This window comes from Syzygium oleosum, unplaced genomic scaffold (genome assembly GCF_021117445.2).
Source record: "Syzygium oleosum isolate NSW1041296 unplaced genomic scaffold, Sole_v2.1 Sole_v2.06, whole genome shotgun sequence".
In the NCBI taxonomy this organism is placed as follows: Eukaryota; Viridiplantae; Streptophyta; class Magnoliopsida; order Myrtales; family Myrtaceae; genus Syzygium; species Syzygium oleosum.
In genome coordinates, this window is record NW_026607490.1 from 4,660,675 (window position 1) to 4,680,709 (window position 20,035).

A 20,035-nucleotide genomic window follows, 5' to 3' on the forward strand; every position below is an offset into this window, starting at 1 on the left:
AACGACTAAGATAAATTGTGTACAGTGTTTTCAGCCCCACATGTGGAATCTCCCCTGATGCACCTTTTGCTAACTGCAACATGTCGGGACGAATGGCAATAAAAGCATGGGCACTCTCCTAAGATGAGGATGTCCACCAGTCTAATGGTTACACTAATGGGATGTCGCCTGGATCTCATCTCATTCTTAATTAGCTGCGACACTTACACGACCAATGATGCAGCGAATAACAAGTTTCCTTTGGGGAAGGAATACAAATAGAACACTTTTTGTTGACCGGCTTTTTCTTAAACATCTATTGGTGTGAAGAGACTAAGCAAAATGATAAAACCCCCAAGCCTGCCCAATTCCAGCGGTGAAGGGGCCGTTCTTTGTAACCCGGGAGAGAACCTCCCGCAGTTTTTGCACAGAGGAATGATGAGATCAGAAGCCGACCATGTTCGGCATAATGCGAATAATCTGGAGGGAAAATAAGCTATGTGGTCTCTTGGAGAACAGAAATCTTCAGCTGGTCAATCCTGTGGAACCACATCCACCCGGTCTATTTTATCTGAAAATATCGGGAGAAACCCAGACCATGGAATGTGTCCATGTTCCTCTCACCATCACAACTTGTCCATGGAATGGCCTTCATTGTACACGGGATCTCAATGGGAAATTGACGAAGCATGATGACATCTTGCTCTGGGCCACTGAAATATGAGTGATTGACGTTCCCTTTGGCAGCAGATCTCACAGACTGTTCCTCAGCAATCAACTGAATTGTCTTCTTCTATAAATCAATTCATACCTCAGTTCAACTAGTATGAGCTCATTTTTTGGCTTTCCGGGCAAGAAAACGTTCTCTCGCTGCCTGAATTCTGCTTTCATCGGCAGGCAGAACCTTAGTTGGGCTAACATCTTCCTTCTGCAAGAATGCTATTTTCCCATCATTTCCCTCCTCAATTTGACTATACCCTCCGCTGCTTAAAAGAGACACAAGTTACAGACAAAAGAGAGTCAACACGTTGCATCTTATGGGACATTGTGAAAACAGAACTAACTACAATCACGTTACCTCAGCTTATTGACATTCACTTTCTCGAGCTTCCTTAAAATGGGCACAACCCATTTTATGTCTATTGCACATACATTACGCATGAAAGGGCGTGAGGTGGTTATCAACTCATGGTAGACAACAAAATCTGGGTACATTCCCTGTTCATCTGTCCCTAGCACTGAGGAAGGATGTACCTAAGAGAAAAGTAGGTCAATATCATTACCTTCCATTGCAACGGTACAAGCACACTGATACAAATATATAAGAACAGCTTCTACTTACTTACAGGTCCCTATGATTTAGGTGCCCTCTTTTTCCTATTTAAGCACCTTGTTTTGGTACTTGGTATTTAGGTTGTGGGAACCATCCCTTGTAAGAATGAATCTAGCGAAGTTTTGATGAATGTCTCCACACTAGTAATGTCATCATGTTCAGAAGTAGCAGCTAAATGTTTATAAGTACCTGAACCAGCTGGGACTTAAATCCTATTGTACGATATCCGTTGTGGAGAGTCATTCTTTCTGCAAGCTGATTTGCAAAACCAACGCATAGAGCCTTCCTCAAGTTCCTATAATCATCCCTTCTCTCCTTCCTACTTTCAGATGTCCGTACATCTAGAGTTCCTGTTTCAGGCGAAAATGGAAAAGAATGCCCAATTATTTACAACCAGAAGAGCATATCTGTTAGATGATATAACAACCAAGCAGTTCTAGAGCAAAATATGTCATAGGGATTGGAAAAGCACACAAAGCTATGCCAAAGCGCACAGTTTTGGCACGAAATTTACAATAGGACTGGGTTGGGAGCTGGGGCTGGTCATACAAAAGAACCTCAGGCCAGTTTACACGTGGATTCTCCAAAAGAGGAAAAGTCACACACACACTCACAGGGCCCATCAAGAAGCATTATTACAGGTAGTGATATTCTAGTATCAGCTTAAAGTAGGTAAAAAATTCGTGTAGCCCCGTCTTCTGAATGGAATTCTGTTCATCATTCAAATAAAAAGAATCTCTGATTGACAGTCATTTTATGTGTGCGCGCTACACCAAAAAATAAATCTTTATTTCACAGCACAATCTGGATGTAGAAACTGAATTTATCACACAGAATTTATTAAGAAAATATATCACACAATGCTGCTTGATTATATTACTAGAGAGTATGTTGACATGGACATAAATATTGTTTTGTGAGTGCTACGTATGGGCGTGTCGTGAAGACAACTTGTAGGTGCCACTAAAACATACCACCTGATTTGAACCACAAAAGATGCTCCCAAAATTTAGAATTTTGGTTCCTGATGCAAACCTCGATTCAGGACTTATGGGGTATATAGAATCTCTTCCAGATGCAACCATAAAGACTGATTACTACACCTGGTTTGCTCACAAAAGCGAAATTCTATATAACAATGCAAACTGACCTTTTGCTGTTTTTTGCATTATCTGGCATAACTGCTTCCGAACATCTTTGACAAACAGCATCCCCCGAACCTGCAAATGACAAAAATTATGCAGAGCCATCACATTAAGTTTTGAAACCATTTCCTCCCTCCTCTCACAATATTTCGTATACATAACAATGAAAATTATGCACTCATCAATACCAAATCGAAGGTATAAGGTTTTTTTGCAAGATCATTTGACCTAGAAACTGGAACTAATGTCATCTAAAGGTGTTTCCTGCTTCCTAAAGTGGAAGTTAAACAAATACCTGTAAATTATTTTCCTTGCACCAACCAATATCATAATCATTTTGATCCCACTGCTCATAAATTTGCAGCAATTGAATGTGATCTCCCAAGCCAGATCCATCGGGAAGATCTGGACTGTGTCTTCTCTTCTTTTCGGTACCTTTGCTGCGATCATAATTAATTCATCACTTATTTGTTGAAATAAATGATGGTTACTTCACCAGATTAACTTCAACTTGGATGCTCAACTTTCAGAGTGACTTATAGTTGGTTTAATAAACTAGTGACATAGTTTCTCCTCTCATTTTTCATATCAAACATACCCAGACTCATTTAAAAACAATAGACTCCCCTTATAATCCACTCAAACATACAAGATAACCACGAGAACCTAGTGAGGACAGTAACAAAAACTCTAGGTCATGGACCTTTTGAGATATAATGTTGATAAATGCCATTTTGGCCGTGAAGCTGGGATGCCAATGGTCACGGTGGTCAGCCCTCCGACATCAACAACTGTATCTTTTGATTAAGGGTGTAAAATATGCAATTCACATGAGCATTCAAGATGAAAAACTTACAATTCAACTTTGAAGGAAGTGAAAGTATTTATCTACCATGTTTGTAATCGGTGGAGGGGAAGCCAAACTTCATATCTACCAATTTTGTAACAGTGGAGTTCAGAGTGTGATCAATGGAGGGGGAAGCCAAACTTCATGGAAACCAGTAATTATCTACCAATTTGTGATTTCTTCAATTCCAAATTCCAAGAGACAAAGATATTAAGTTGTCAAGTTCTGAGCGTCAGCTGCGGAGTGCAAGCCAAACTAAACGAACCTACTACTTATCTACCCATTTTGCAATTTCTCCACTCTCTTTTTTATGCAGTATCATGAGGCACTTGATGCCACTCCCATTCTTTCAAGCTGAAAAAAATCTAATAGCATGCAGAATGAGGGACAGTCAGATACTGACCTTCGACCAGGAAGCAGAGAAGTCTCTGCAGATAACATGGCAGCAATTGTCAAAGCCTGGGGTAAGCAACCATATTCATTAGCTTCCATCAATGTTCTTGATAGCGAAGGCTCCAAAGGAAGTTCTGCATTAATTTCAGAAAATAAATAATGAACAAAGTGAATGTATTTACAAGAGATGACACTCTGACTGAAAACATTTCTAGAGCTTCACTGCTATAGCACAAAAAAGGAAAAGATTTTGTATAACTTATTAGGAAAGCACAGATTAACTTCAATTTCTTAAAACGTGATATCATAGCAACATCATTTATGGTGGCAGGATGCTATTATTGTTCAACCGTGTTCTTTTCCTGAAATTGTGAGAGCAATCTGTGAGTAGCGGTGGATAATGTTAACAAGACAATTATAGTTTCTTTCACAAGAAAGCAAAGTTGCATGACTATACCATTGCATGAGACAATACTTGGAGAAGACGATCCATGAAGAAGTCTCTCTATTAATAGAAAGATAATGATTCGAAAACATGGAGAAGTCTCTCTACTAACAGACAAATAATGATATGACAACAGAACAGGGTTTTACCAAAAGAGCTTCCGGGGAAATCAATTTTCAAATTTATAATCTTCTAACTTTGGTCGAAACTTTTTGGTTTTAACTGTAACTTTTGACTTTTGTTTTCAGCTATAACTTTTACTGAGTCTAGGTTGAGAAAAGGAAGTTATCTAAATAACTGTATTTGAGGCTGAAGTGTGGAATATTATGGAGGATCCATGTAATCGATTGGAATTCTTTTCGGATATTTTCTATTTTTGTGGCTTCAACTCAAAAATAATACAAGAAGAAAGATATAACTTTACCTTTTGCTATTTAAAGAACAATTTTTCCATTTTTGACATTTATTTCTCTCAAAAGCCAAAGTAGAACGTTCAAAGCTGGTGGAGCAACTTATGCTTTTGGCTTCTAAAGTTGCCTATTAATGCTGGATAGCTTAGTCAACAGCAGAATTTGTGAACAAACCCCCCCTCCCCACCACATAAAGAAAAATTCCACAAGCACCATCATATATGCAACTGGAAAAAGTTTGTGGCATTACTTCACAAAAATCTGGAACCAAAATTCAAGAAAGGCCATTTCTCCAATCACGCTAATTATGGTTAAACTTTAAGGCATTCCATTTATTTCTTAAGTAAGACAGCAGCATGTTCTACAATATCGTGGAAGGAACTACCGTCACAACTTTTACCAATGACTAAGCCATCTAGTGAAACAGGAATGCACTCTGGCGCACAGACAATTATTTGAAGCAGAGCACACTTAGAAGGATTTAATGCATTACCGGCCATTGTCTGTCCAATGCTTGTAATTGATCCATTTTCATCAATTGCATCAATAAGGTATAACTGCTTTAAAGCATCTTCCAAAGAACCATCTGCAGCACGTTCAATATTTCATAAGAACCAAAGAAACAAATATACCTCAAGAACATGAAAAGGTTTTTTGAGCTATATGCTTTCGCTTTTTGAAATTTCTGATCACTTTCACCGTCGACAAATAGAAACATTATGATATGGAGCTTTATAGTGTATATCTCTTTGCTAGTCAATTCATTTCTTTATTCCATATTAGGGAGAAAGAAGCTGATTTTTACATTCACAAGCGACTTTTAGCCACGAACAGAGATATAAAAATAATACAACATATATGAAGAGAAAGCAGAATATACGAACAAACATACGTGAAGGAGGATCAAGAAAATCAAATCTAAGGATGTCGATATCAGAAAGATCCAACGACTTCAGATAAAGAACACTGCCAGCAAGAGAAGATCTCTGTATTTCAGGAACTGTTACATCTGGGAATTCATCTTGATAAACTATGGATGGATATAATCGGTAGCACTTCCCAGGACGTGTCCTTCCAGCACGTCCAGCACGCTGGTCAGCTTGCACTCTGCAAAATTAAAATTCAATAAATAACTGAAAAAATTAAGGAATTATTATTTCCATAAGGAAAACCCAAGAATCATCAAGCCTCAAGTCCTCGACCCCAAAATACACAGCAAGTTTATTGAGAGCGTGCTGTAAAGGCTTCTACTGGTTGATCACACATTCAGTACCATGTCTCATTCTATTGAATATGTTAAAAGTTATAAAATTTGATAGTATTCTACAGACATTCAGGATTACAAGCTCAAGACAGAAGGCTGCAAATTTTTACTAGGCCTTTTCTATGATTAAGAACCTGACCTTGGAAAAGACCAGGAACATATCAGCTCCACTGAATAAGTATTTCTATCACCAATTAAAAGGAAGAAAGCCACTAAATGAACTGTTGAGCAATATGAGGAAAACAACATCTAACATTGATAGTATCATCTGCTTACTTGCTAACTTGAACAACATCAAGGGAATACATTCCAGTAGATGGGTTGTATCCACGTTGTTTCACATAACCAGAATCAACAACATACCTGTCAATTTAAACCAAATGAAAATGTGAGGGCAACTAATTGGTGCCAGTATTTCAACTTTCGAAAAAACGAGACAACATAGCTATTGAGTTCTAGCTAGAGCTATAACCAAATTGTATTGAGCAACCCAACTCCAATTATGAGTCCGTTGGTTAAAAGATACTCCTATCTTTGATTTGAATTTCCATCCTCCATCTCAAACTCTTATAGAAAGGTATCCAGGATCCAGCCAAGCCAATTAGCATAACAAGGAACCAATTCAGCTCCATCAAACTTTATTTCAGGCATTTAAAGTAGAGTAAGCTCTAAGACCGTTCAAATACTAATTCTCACTTTCATCTACTAGCTCAAACTTTCAGACAAGTAGTGGCCTCAAAAAGTTCTACATCCAATTGGAACAGGAGGCCAGCATCCACGTTTGAATTAAAAATAAATTTCCATGCTTTAGTCTTACACAACAACCCAACTTACGCGATGGAGAGTGTTAAAGCATTTAAACATTAAATCATGCTTCATCTAGCAGACTTAGCTTTTAGATAAATTTGTAGTGATCCCATAAATATCTGCAGTATGAATGTCAAAAAGAATATTCCTATCATATAATATGTTTGGCACATAAGAAACTCTAGCAGTTCCCAAAAAAAGTGACAAGCGTGCAAATTAACTAGAAATTTATATTCTTTGCCACGCAAATTCGATAGCAACACAGTCAAATCTTTAATCAACAAGCGAACCTAGCTCTATTAACTCTGCAAGAGCTCAGACTCATTTGCACTGAAGGTTTGAACAAGAAGAAAGATTGATTTAGTTAAAAAAGTTTACTTACTTTGTTATAGGCAATTATAAATTGAGATAGCACCAACAGTTACAGCTTGCTTGAGCAATTTAAAATGATAACCACCCACTATTAAGGGCCCGTTTGGTTCAGCTTTTGAAATACTACTTGGGGGAATGCAAATACCTTTAGGTTAAAGCCCCTTGGGGAAATGCAAGTGGCGTTTGGTAAAAAATCATTTGTAAAGCTACTTTGGGCCAAGTAGTGTTTGGTAATTTTTTTTTTACAAAAGGGCTTTGGGAATTATCTTTTTTATTTAAAAAAAAAAACCTACTTTACCCTTCGCTGGAGCCGGCCTTCCGATGAAGGCCTACGGCCGCTGGCGAGCTAGATCTGGCGCCGGCGGCCGTTGCCCGAGGTCAGGTGACCCCCGGCGAGCCAGATCTGCAGCCAGCGGCTATCGCCTGAGGTCGCGCGACCCAGGCAGTAGACGGCGGTCACGTGACCCAAGCCAGCGGCGCCTGGGCGGTCGCGTGACCTCAAGCGGCCGTCGCCTGGGTCATGCAACCTCGCCGGCCCGATTCGGTGCCGGCCTCCCTCGCCGGCCGCCTCACAAAGAAAATGAACAGTAACAAGAGGGGCAAAACCGGAATAAGTCAAAATAAGTGAGGATAGTTTGGGGACAAAAAATTTGGCTTCAGCATTTGTGGAATGCCGAAAGCCCAAAGCTCGTCCGGACCAGCTTTGGGCTTTTAGCATTCCAAATGCTAGCATTTGGCCAATGCTAGGCCCAAATGCTGAACCACGGTTCAGCATTTTGGGAATGGGCCTTCGAGGCCGAAAGCCCCTTCCCAAAGCTGAACCAAACGGGACCTAAATAACAAGAACCGCCTTACAATAGGAAAAAGGAGGATTTATAAGAAGCTACAAAGTACATTTCAGTACTCTATCTCTTGGCCTTTTAAGCTGATAAAGAAATCCTGATCTCTTGGTTTTTTGTGTCTTTATCATTATGCTTCTCCTTTAATTGAGAAAATAATTAATTTATTATCAATACTGAAGCACTAAATAAAAGATGTCATTATGTACTAGTCACGTAAATCAGCAACTTAAATTTCACAAGCAAATGCAACATAAATGAATCTAAGTTACTTACACAACTTCATCAACAGTTAAAGAAGTCTCAGCAATATTGGTAGCAACGATAAATCGCCTACAGTTTGGAGGTGGAGGAGTAAACACTCGAACCTGCATGGTTCACAAAGCAAGTGAAATTAAGAAAATGAAATGAAATCAAACAAGTCAAAAATTCAATTTTTCCCAGTTTGCCATTGCCAGCATTTAATACACTATATTTTTTCTAGTAGCACCATGAGAAATGGATGGATAATCTACCCCCAACAGAATTAACTTTCTTGAGAGATAACTTTTGGGATACTTAAAAAAAAGAGAGAATTCCATGTCTGTAAGCAAATTATAATACAGTGAGAAAAACCATACTGATGCTATTTTCTCTTAAAACACGGCATAAAAGCATATGTTTTCAAAAGTAAAGTACACAAATGAGAAGTTTGCATTAATAAATTGATCTACTTTCTTAATTCTGCAAACATTTCTCCAAGCACGAAAATAGCGAGAAATTGCCTGTGATTCTGGGGGCAGTGAACCGTGAAGGGGTAGAATAATGGCATCCATGCATGATCCTTCTTCTAGGCTTCGAACTTCATCTTCCAACTTGGAGACCAACTTCTCTATATCATCCTGTAAGACCAAGTAAATTCAACTATTTCATTTATCAACCTGTAACTAGAGGGAAAATCAAGCAAAATTTAATTTCACCTGTCCAGTCATGAATATCAAGACATCACCTTCTGGTTCCCGAAGATGTATGTCTACATTTTAAATTAGTTAGAAATAATCGATGAGTTAGTATTGCAATTCAAAACTAATAGAAAAGGCAACAAGCAAGAATGACCTATTATAGAAATTCATTTCGTTTTGGGCAAGAAGTTCATAACAAACTCAAATATTGTGTACTAACAATAGCTTCCACAGGTAAAGTGAAATTTAGAGGGAACAAAAGGAAAAGATTGCTGTGACAATAGATTGAGCTTTGACAGAGAAGATAGACAAAAACAATGTGTCAATTATAAATTAGATTAAAAAAATACAAAAACAAACATTAACCACACTACAAACCAACAATCAATAATTGACAAATACATGGAAGCCATCATCATGCTTGGTCATGGCATTAAGCCAAAAAGATCAAAGTGCAAGTTTGCATGTATTGTACGGTAAGAATATGATCAAAGTCGTATCATACTGAGGGCCGTTCTCAAAGAAGACTCAAGATAGCTTGTGGGACGCTCTCTGCTGTATACTATTTCCACTGGATATAACTTTCCAGGAACATTTAGTACCGGGCAATCTGAGAAAAACTTAGAGACTTTATTGCCATCAAGAGTAGCCGAAGTTATCAGAACCCTCAAATTGGATGAGCGGATCTCGACTAGGCGCTTCATCAGTCCAAGCAATATGTCCCTGAAGGTTCATCACCAATAATTATAAAAGGAAAAATTGATCAGAAGCAGCAGACATATACAGTCGGGGGTATACATATTAGAGACTAAAGATGTATCCCATTCACATGACACAGAAAAGCCAACAGACCCTCAATGCAGAAATGAAGTATAAGAATCACACATAGAACTCACGTATTTAAACTCCTTTCATGGGCTTCATCCAATATTATAACTGAATATTCACTGAGCTCTGGGTTGGATAAACTTTCGCGAAGAAGTACACCATCAGTAAGGTATCTGAGCAAGTACAAAGTCCATCGTTAGAAACCGCAAGGATGGAGAGCACAAGATTCTATCCAATTTCCCCAACTGAGCAAACAATGGAGGTCGGAACATTCATATATCTAGGAGAAACTCTACAAAATCGAAGCTGAATATAATTTGGACTTTGGAAAGCGTTCTGAGAAAACTTTACTTGATTCTTGTCCTCTTCGAAGTCCTATCCTCAAACCGGATGGCATAACCCACTTCCTCCCCAAGCTTGACCCCAAGCTCTTGCGCCACCCGTCTGTGCACATTAAGTATTAGGATCGCATCAATTCCACAAGTATGGATCATCACAAAATCGACAATGAGGAGAAAAGCAGTCGCTACAGATTATAAGATCACTCGAACACCAAAGTAAGGCCTCATGACAGAAGCCAAACTGTCTCGCTACCACAAGCCTAGAAGCATGTCAATTTCTAATATCGCGGTCTAAGCTATCAACTGATGAAAGAACCACAAACACTAGACATAGCAAGAAAATTCAACATGGACAGCTCCCCCATGAATACACACGCTTGTTGATGTTACGAGAGGATACGAACTAGTCCCACGATTCTTCGTTACTACACAGGGATGCCGAAACCCTAGGACGGCGTGCCCCCAAATGAGAAAAAGCCCAGGAAAATGGAGCCGGAAGGCGAACGGCACCTGGCGACGGAGACGGCGGCGACGCGGCGGGGCTGGGTGACCCCGACGATGCCGGATTTGGTGTAGCCCCTGCGGCGGAGGATCTGGGAGAGCTGCGTGCTCTTACCGGAACCGGTCTCGCCGATGAGCACCACCACCGGGTTCTTCTCGACCGTCTCGGCGATCTTCTCTTCGAATTGGAGTACGGGGAGGTCTGGGAGCGACGACGATCGATCTGCCATCTTCGCGAACACTGGTAAAACAGCGAGGGCGCGAAGGAGACGAAGAAGAAGAAGAAGTGGCCGATGATGGTGAAGCTCTTGAGCGCACTGCTGTTACGCGGGCAATGTGGACATGCCGGGAAAAAAAATTGGGGGGAAGAATTTATTTTATTTTTTTACTCTATCTCATATAAAATAATTTTTATTTTTGTTTTTCATGATAATGAAAATGAAAGCAACATTTCAATTTTTTGAGAATTAACATGGACGTTTTGACATGAATAAAAATTGTGACTGTGCTGTTGTCAGAATTAAGGAAGCGTATTTTCATTTTAAAAGTAAATTATGCTTCCATCCATAATGAGAATTTCTAGATATTGGTGTTTTATTTTTTTAATTTTTCATATCATAGTTACTAAGGGTGATATGTTCGAGGGAAGGTAGTAGCTGAACCCTATTGTATCATGGTGAAACCGGCCCAAGCTTTTTTTTTTTGTTTTTGTTTTATTTTATTATATATACAATATTCATCTGTCAAATATGATTACAATTCTTCTATTTGAGGATAATACAATTTTTCATTTTTTATTATATTTTATGATTTAAAAAAATTAAAATAACTTACTTAGAAATGGAAAACCGCATTCCAGATTTCGAGTAAAACTGACCAATTGGATTTAGAAATGGAAACTGAACAGGTCAAGGTCTCATCCCAATTGGAATTGAGAACCAGACAAATCATATTATAAATCAGTCCGGTTGCTCACCCTTAAATAATTACATAAAGTGAAAATACTTAATTCTCAGAGTTCATTTTTTTTACAAAGAATGAGTAAAAAAATGATCGCATGTATCGCTTAAAATAATTAGTCAATGAAAAATATTTATCATTATCAACAACAATTTATGTTTAAACATTTTCGCAAATAATGAAAAAAATTTCGTTCATCATTTTTGCAAGAGATATAAGCAATATTTTTTGGAAATTGAAAGCCAAATTAATACCAAATCAGCCCAGAAAAGATGGTTGGGTTTGGGCTTATAACTCAAAACTAGGTATGTGCATGGCGCAAAGGTGATGCAATTTCTGTGATGATGCAGAGATGAGAGCGGTAATGGAGCTTATTAGTTTGACCATCGTCTCAAGAAAAATCTCTTTCTCGATCGCTACATAAACCGAAAAGGTCCTACAAGGATGACTAAAGATATAACGTGATCAAGATCAGGCGATCTCCTTTAGCCTTCCGATACACATACACCGTGAATAGAGCCCTCGAAGCCCGACGAGTCACGACGCTCCCCGTTCGCTCTTGCCGAAAATGGCTTCCCTCGTCACCAGCTTGATTCCCCTCACCCACAACCGAGCCGCTTCGTTGCCTCCCTCGCAGACAAAGTGGATTTCCTTGTTCTTGGTCGTCACGACGTGGAACATCCCCAGTTCATCCGTGTCGAACTTCCGCCTCCGGTTCCAGCGGAATGACGAGCTAGGCCCCACCTCGGCGTGCTTGCATATCACGTTCCTCTTGCCCGACTTGCCCCAGCGGAGAACGGCGGCGGCCCCGACCATCCTCAATACTTTAATGTGCGGAGTTCCTTTGCCGCATTTCGTGTGCTTCTTCACACGGGCGCCCTCCAACACAAGCTTCCTAGCAAGCTCATCTAAGATCACTCGCTCTACATCACTTCCGATACGGTTTAGTCTTGAGAGTGAGAGTGCGGTTTCGTGTCTCGCATTCTCGAAGCTGCACCTCGCTCCATGCGAGAGTAGGAGCTCGCACAGCGCGCTGTGACCTCCCTTTGCAGCTAACATCAGTGGGGTGTATCCCTCTGCATCAGGGGCATTCACATCGTGACCTTTGCTCACTAGGACGCGAACCAGATCAATCAGTCCATTCCGTGCCGCGTGGTGTAGACTATTAACGCCAGCAGAATTATTGAGCCGTTTTTGAAGCTCGTACTCATGCGTAATTGCTTCAAATGTTTCCCCATTTTGAGTCAACTCCGATAAGCTTCTCACTGTATCACCTTGCTTGTTTTTCATTTTTGTGTTGGCCCCGGCAAAGACAAGCACCCTGAGAGCCTCCATGTGACCATTTGCTGCGGCCCTCATGGCAGGTGTATATCCGTCGGTATCCTGTTCATCGAGATTAATGTCTGCATGCTCAATAAGCTTTTTCAAAACTTCGACTTCATTCGCTTGAGTTACAAACATCAAAGGACAAAACATCTTGGCATTGCTTGATTGAGGAACTTTGCCAGCTCGAATGACATCCACAACCGCTTGCTGGAAGCCAAGACTCCATTGAACTGATTCTGCGATTGATACTGCCGATTGACCAGATGAACTAACCGATGCTATGTCTACGCCAGCTGAAGCCAAAACCTTCACACATTCCTCATTCCGACGTCTTGCAGCAATCATTAATGCGGTCTCTCCACATTCTGTCCACGAATTCAGATTGCAGCCAGCAGAGATCAAGCATTGAAGAACTTTCGGATACCCGAGGCGTGCTGCCAAATGAATGGGTCGTATTCCAGTTTTAGGAGTGGTTTCCAAGGGACATTCTGGATCCACACCACACTTCAGCAGCACATCTAATGCTTTGCTATTGTTACATAGGATTGCGTGGTGGACAAGAGTTCTTCCATGATGAGAAGAAGCGGGGAGCCGTTGGAGGAGCATGCGCAAGATGGCACCGCTGCATTCAAAGTACTCCACGGCGCACCAGGTGACGTAATATGGCTCAGCTAGGCCTGCACCCACTCTAAATTCCTCTCCTGTGTTTACATCCCAGGACCAGGCCCCCAGCCTCACCTCAATGTCTACTCTAACGTCTGCCTGCATTGCAAACCCGAAAAGGTCACAATCTGCAGGTAACAGACAACTAGTTCAACATGCTACCCCATATTTTTTTGCTGGTACCACAAGTAGCTTAAGCAAAAGCTCAGTTCTACTATTGTAGCTGTAATAACCTTACCTGTAGCAGTCTTTGGACCACCGAAACCTGCCTACTGATGATGGCAGCAATGAGTGGATTGCAATCCACATTAATGTGGAGAGATGGCTTAGAGGATTGAAGCAATGCCCTGTCAATTCCATTGACATCCACACCACACTGCATTAAGCGATATCGCAATCTCAGATGACATCTCATATTTATCAAATAGAATGAGATTAGTGTCTTTCACATGGAAGTAATGGGTAATTCGCTTAAAGAGACAGACGCAAGTTGGAGTAACACAAGTGAACATTCCCTGGTAGGGATAGCTAGGTTATTGCACTCAGTTCCTGGCTATCGAAGTTGAAAACTTATTCATTTTACCCGCAACTTTGAAACTGGCAATATACATCTCAGGTAATTGTTGAGCCAAATAATGAACCAAATGACGGATGAAGACTTGATTTCACAAAATTCAATTCTGCTTTAAGCCTTAATTGGCGTTAATATTTCCTGATTCTGCTTGTAAATCTCTGTAATTACTAGAGTCCACAGAAGATGAAAAGGACTAATACTAGTGACTGATCAGCATACCTTGATGAGTGCATCAACAACCGCAACAAACCCTCTGCAGCACGCAAGGACAAGAGCATGAACAGCAACATGTGGACGAATCATTTGGGATCCCATGAGCATTTCGGAGATCCTTGGCTGCCCCACGTAGCTTGCCTCCACTAAGGCCTCCTCACATGCATCACGAGATGCCCCTGCAGTCATAAGAACCTCGGCAACCTTAATATGACCCTCTCGTACGGCGGCTGTTATGGCATAGCCCCTGAACAGTTTCTGGTTAACGTCAGCTCCCATGCTCTGTCACATGGACATGTGAAAAAATCGAAGTTAAATTGATGCAGAAGATTGATAATTCTCTTGTTCTACTAAAATTCTCTCCTGTGTTGGCAAGGAGAGCCAATACAAAGTGTCAGGGAGCTTGGAGCAGGAAAACCCTGCTGTAGTCTGGCGCCAAGATACTAGTATAATCAAACCACTGTAAAGATACCACAAATCCAGACAGAACTATAAGACAAAGCCAGAGGTTCAGACTATGTCGCACAAATTGAATGCAGTCATTCAATATTCATTGATGAGATAGGCCAAGTTAATCAAATAGGGACAGCAACCATCCTTGTTGGCGACATGTTCATTGAGGTCCACAACGAGGGTGTTTGGCGAAAGAGTCACACGCGTGGGATTCAACATGGTCTAGAACAACAAATATATTTAATCAACCCATAACTTATAAGTTTAAACTTCTAACCAGCAACGAGACTAACTACTAATATGTAAATAAGGTTAGACCATTTTCTAACGCGGGACACTTGAAACCTTTCAATTCAACATATCTAAAAGGGGATGCCCAAGCTGAGAATCCGTGCTGTAAAACATCAAAATCAGAAAGCAAATTGGAGTGCAAAAATTAGAAAAAGCAAAACTAGAGTCAAGTTTGTTTCCATTAGTAGTCTACATGAGCTCAGGGCTCTGGATCTGGCGGCAAATTTTTGCTTCAGTACGGCAGCATATTTTCACGTGTATGACGCTGAAGAATCATAACACTCCTGCATAAATCTGAAGCAAGTGGAGAGATGATTCCATCTCACAGGCCGTCAGGTTCTGTACTCACACTGCTGTGCAGTATTACCTGAGGACAAGAAACTATCCGCAAATGCCCAGATCTTTGTCTTTTTTGCGTTTTCAATGAAAATAAATTTCAATATATTTTATCATCGATAATAATTTATGTGTAAATATTTTCATGAATAATGACAAATCTTTTTCTTTCATTCATCTTTGTAAACTATACAAATGATCATTTTTAGAAAAATATTTTTCAAATCATTCATTTTTCGCGAAACATATGCGTTGTTAGTTTAGATGGCTACCGAGCAATAACCCCATGGTCAGACAAGCTGATTAATCCCCCGCCAACGGACCTCGTACCTTCAGAGACAGGAAGTAATGACTATTACATGTACGATTTATTGCAAGTTAAATACCTATTGCAATATTTTCTTTCGGTAATGGCTATCACGGTGTAATTTCTACTATAGCCAACGTAGTTATTTCATAGATCCCAGTATAATGGCTATTACGACCAGAATACTCTTGTATTTTTTTCGCACTCACTCTGTCAATGTTAAATTGTTAATTATAAATAAAATTTAAATTAATTACTACTAGATCGATTTAAATAATGATAACACCAACTATAACTATTTTGACTTAATCATATATGTGATTAATGAATAAGATATTAAATAATAGGTAAATCATTGAAGGAATAGTACTTATGCTATCCGGATAATACATAATTATTTATTACATTAAATATTATTCGTGATATAATAATCAGCATAAATATGTACTCACTATTTGGGACGATGATCTAAATTCTCATAAATATCATGTTATATTACTCGTAATATGTTATAATCTTGATTTCAAATGATATCAATTAATGCTAGAATTTTATTATTCAACCATACTATTAATTGTGTAATAAAAAATATTTTTAATATAATCGCATATTATATTATTAAATAAAAATTATGCTCTTAAATTAATTATTAGTTATATATTAAATAGTAATTTCTTCATAATATAGATAGAGTATTACACTCATGATCGATATCAAGCAATAACCACTGCGATATAGTATTTAATTTAATGCAATCGCACATTATACGATTAACTTTTAATCATAATCGATAAATAAATAATTAGAAGTATAAATAAACATTTGATATGACAAATTACATATCTAATAATTTATATAGGAAACTAAACTCGTGAATTGTAATTGTTATTGCATTACAGCCTTATTTCCGTACTACAAATCAAATGGGTTGGAAATATATGTTATCAATTCAGCTGTGGTGCACCGGTTTACATGACACCGATGCACCAAGTAATAGATCCTAACTTGAGCTCATGACCAGTCGAAATCAACCCGGTCAGTTGGTCCAATTTCAAAGAAAATCAGTCCAATTCTCGATCCAAAAAGTTGGAACAAGCTAAACCCACAGACTTGACAATTCAACTCGCGAACCAAACCAAGGTCGATCCGAGTTGAACCGGCCTATATTTGGTTTTAAAATCTCCTATTCCCAAGGTCATTTGTTAAATTCTGTAATTTGAAAAAATAGAGACTGAGTTTTTCGTTTTCTTTCAACCAGAGGAGAAATTATTGATGAACAGAGGAAAATTTACGTGCTCAAGCTCGACCCTGTCCTGACTTCGCTGGATAGATCGACAACGATTCAACACGACAACGATTCCTAATGATGGCGAAAAGGACATTCTTGAAATGGTTTCCGTCGCTGGTGCGTAATAACGACAGACACAGCAATAAATCGCAATCAAAACAATGAATAATGGCAGAAATAAAAAATAAATAAATTCTGAAAAACAACGAGCGTTCAAGAAACGAACATAATTCACGAGAACGCGAACGATATGCAAGGAACCGATCGATCGAGCAAAACGAAGGAGCTGAAGCTACAGTATGTGCGGTGCGTGTGTTTACCAGCAGCTTCCTGACGAGCGTCATGTTCCCGGCCTGGGCGGCGAGGAACAGAGCGGTGACCTCCGTCCTGAACTCCTCGTACTCCACCGCCACCTCGTGGGGTCGCTCGCCGCGCGGCACGATCTCCGCCCTCCTCGACCTCAGGCTCACCGCCCCGACGAAGCTCGCGTCCACGAACGGGTCGATCATGCACTCGTACGCCGTCCTCAGGTCGCCGCCGTGGGCCGCGTCGACGAGGCGCTGCGACACCTCCGCCTGGTAGTCCACCGGCACCACCTGCTTCCCAGCGAAGTACCCCGCGCCGGGGCTCGCGAACACCGTCATGCCCGAAGCGCGATCCCCTCCCCCTCCCCCCCCGGCCCTTCGCGAACTTCTCTCTACTGCGTCTGAACACAGCGAGAGAGCATGCGCTTGGCGCGTATGGCTTCCTGCTGTTACAGGGAGGGAGAGAGAGAGGGAGATGCCTGCAATGCTTTCGTCGTGCATTTTATCTGGAAACGAAGGACGGGTTTTGACCGGGTCGGGGGGTGGGGCCCGCCGGCGCTCCAGATTCATGATTTTTCTATGTTTTTTTTTTTTTTAATCTTTTGAGGATTCATATAAATCCTTTTGATTTTGTTGGGAAAATATAATCCGTGTAATTACTACGGTAAATCTAAATCCTGCCATAATTGTCCGGTCCGCCATTAATCCAAGAGAAAAATTGTTGTGATTCCATGGCAGTCCTCCTCTTGTGATGACAGCCTGAAAGAAGTAGCGCAAGAAATGCATAATTGATTTTGATCAATAGATTTGAACATTCGTAACATTGTGTGCTAGTTAGAATATGATCGTATGTGTAAAAAGATTTGGATTTCCTTATAAGGATACGATTTTTCTCTATTTGCAAAAGAATACGAAATCTCTTACATTGAATACGGAGCGAGTCATTGAATATGAAATCTTGGTGATCTCACGAGAATTGTCCTTTCATTTTTTAGTATAATTGAACACAAACCCGATTTCTTCACACGTAATATTTGTGAATATGAATTATATAACTAACCGAAGTGTACACATTACATGTTTCCTATCTAAACATACCCACATAACTCGCTAGTTACCGCGACAATCGAGCTATTACAATTCTTAAAATGTGAGATTTGCTTGCAACACCCTTACGAGGTTCCTTACCGATCATATTTGATTTCTAAAATATACATTGAACCACCTCAAAATTTTAATATGTGTTTTACTTTCGATATGTTGCTAATATGAATGCACTTTCATGACTTTCACAAAAATGGCAACTTGAATCATGAGAAGCTCGTGTATAATCGTCGCACACACCCCATCAAGTCCCCGTGTTTAACAGAACTATCTCTTCACAGGAGTCGCATTTTCCTTCATTTTTGGTCGACGGAAACTCTAGAAAGATCGGTAGATCACAGAAATGAAAATCAACCATATTAGTATTTGCATGACAATATTCATAACTCTCAAATATCGAATATAATCATGGAAATATTGCGTCATTAACTTGATAAAAAGAACTTTTTTACGCAAAATCTTTATAAGCTCTATTGGGATTTGCCATAGACGTTGGATGCTACATCACACAAACTTACCAGATCTCATCATCTCCATACGAAGCTGATCAAATCAAGTGCGCCCCCTGCGTAACAAAGAATCATCAGAAAAGCGAAAGAAGATATTGGGAAAGAGTTGGCAAATGTCTAGTCGTGGAATTTCGAAGCAGGTAGAGACAAACCTGCATGACCCTGACGCCCCAAGATCCTGCCTCGATATGAACTAAAGCCAGCTCGTTCCAATTGGCCTTATCGAAGAATTTCTTGAATCTTAGGAAGTAAAAAAAGGGGGGGAAATCTCAATGTCATGGCCGGAAATGGCCTGCAGATTCATCGATCCTCGTGAATGGACTGAAATCAGCAAAGCCCTCTTTCTTTTCCTTTTTCTTAATCGCCGCCTGAAAACGACGGTTAACAACATATCTCGCGGCAAACGCAATTTAACCCCATTTTTTTTTAACCCCGAGCATATTGAGGTTGTCCCACATCGGTTGTGGAAGAGGCTGGTGGTCGGTTTATAAGTATGAGAGAAAGCCTCACCCTTTAAGCTAGCTTTTGGGGTGAGAGAAACCCAATTCCACCCAACACTGATATCGGAATCCAAGGTTGCCAACAAGTCTAGACCCAATAGTCACACAGGAGAGTTACGAGTTGTTGCGGCTCCGATCCAGGCCCGATGTATGAAGGGGAGACTGTTGAGTTTGTCCCACATCGGTTGTGAAAGGGGCTGATGCCTTTAAGCTAGTTTTTTGGATGAAAGAGGCCCAAGACTATCCAACAGTATTTGTAATAGGTATATGAACAATGAAAACCCAATTTAGGTTCACCAACACGAGAGTCCATTGTCTGTCGTGTCTTTTAGGAAGCTCAGCTTTGTCTCGTTCGGCAAAACAATGGAGCAATCAAGATATCACGGGGCCACTCCAATCTAAGCTTAATCACTTCATAATCTCAATGTCTCTTGGTTAGCATCGCCAGCATTTTTATTAACCAAATAGCTTCTTTGCCAGCTAGTTGAACTTGTTATCTTTCTAATAATCACTCCAATTAACATTTAGTTAGGTTACCGAGGTTCCTTTTTCAGTCAGGTTGTTCATTTTATCTCGAAAAAGTTTCGGTCTCATAAGAAGCTCGAAAAATATTGATTTATTCATATGGTTCTTGATTGATATGTGAGAAGAATGCAACATTGCACATAAAAAGTACCTCAACCTAATAGTTTTAAATTTTTTAAAGGAAAAATGACACAAATAGTCCCTGAACTTCAGTCCATATGTAAAATGGTCCCTAA

At 39.9% G+C, this 20,035-nt stretch overlaps 2 protein-coding genes across 2 annotated transcripts; both read right to left on the reverse strand.

The window, feature by feature from the left end:
- Window positions 1-514: 514 nt before the first annotated feature.
- Window positions 515-10,745, reverse strand: LOC115680266 (probable pre-mRNA-splicing factor ATP-dependent RNA helicase DEAH4). Its single transcript, XM_030604060.2, has 16 exons — window positions 10,455-10,745; window positions 9,955-10,047; window positions 9,672-9,776; window positions 9,281-9,498; window positions 8,794-8,846; window positions 8,599-8,715; window positions 8,111-8,202; window positions 6,093-6,179; window positions 5,445-5,659; window positions 5,046-5,138; window positions 3,708-3,831; window positions 2,753-2,897; window positions 2,463-2,532; window positions 1,502-1,662; window positions 1,058-1,233; window positions 515-962 (listed from the first exon to the last, which is right to left on the reverse strand). Exons 1-16 carry the CDS (start codon window positions 10,673-10,675, stop codon window positions 812-814), a joined length of 2,121 nt encoding a protein of 706 aa, XP_030459920.1. The 5' UTR covers window positions 10,676-10,745; the 3' UTR covers window positions 515-811.
- A 1,049-nt stretch (window positions 10,746-11,794) lies between these two features.
- Window positions 11,795-17,645, reverse strand: LOC115680267 (uncharacterized). Its single transcript, XM_030604061.2, has 4 exons — window positions 17,177-17,645; window positions 14,188-14,463; window positions 13,633-13,770; window positions 11,795-13,493 (listed from the first exon to the last, which is right to left on the reverse strand). The coding sequence occupies exons 1-4, from the start codon at window positions 17,498-17,500 to the stop codon at window positions 11,943-11,945; spliced, it is 2,289 nt and encodes a 762-aa protein (XP_030459921.2). The 5' UTR covers window positions 17,501-17,645; the 3' UTR covers window positions 11,795-11,942.
- Window positions 17,646-20,035: the final 2,390 nt, after the last annotated feature.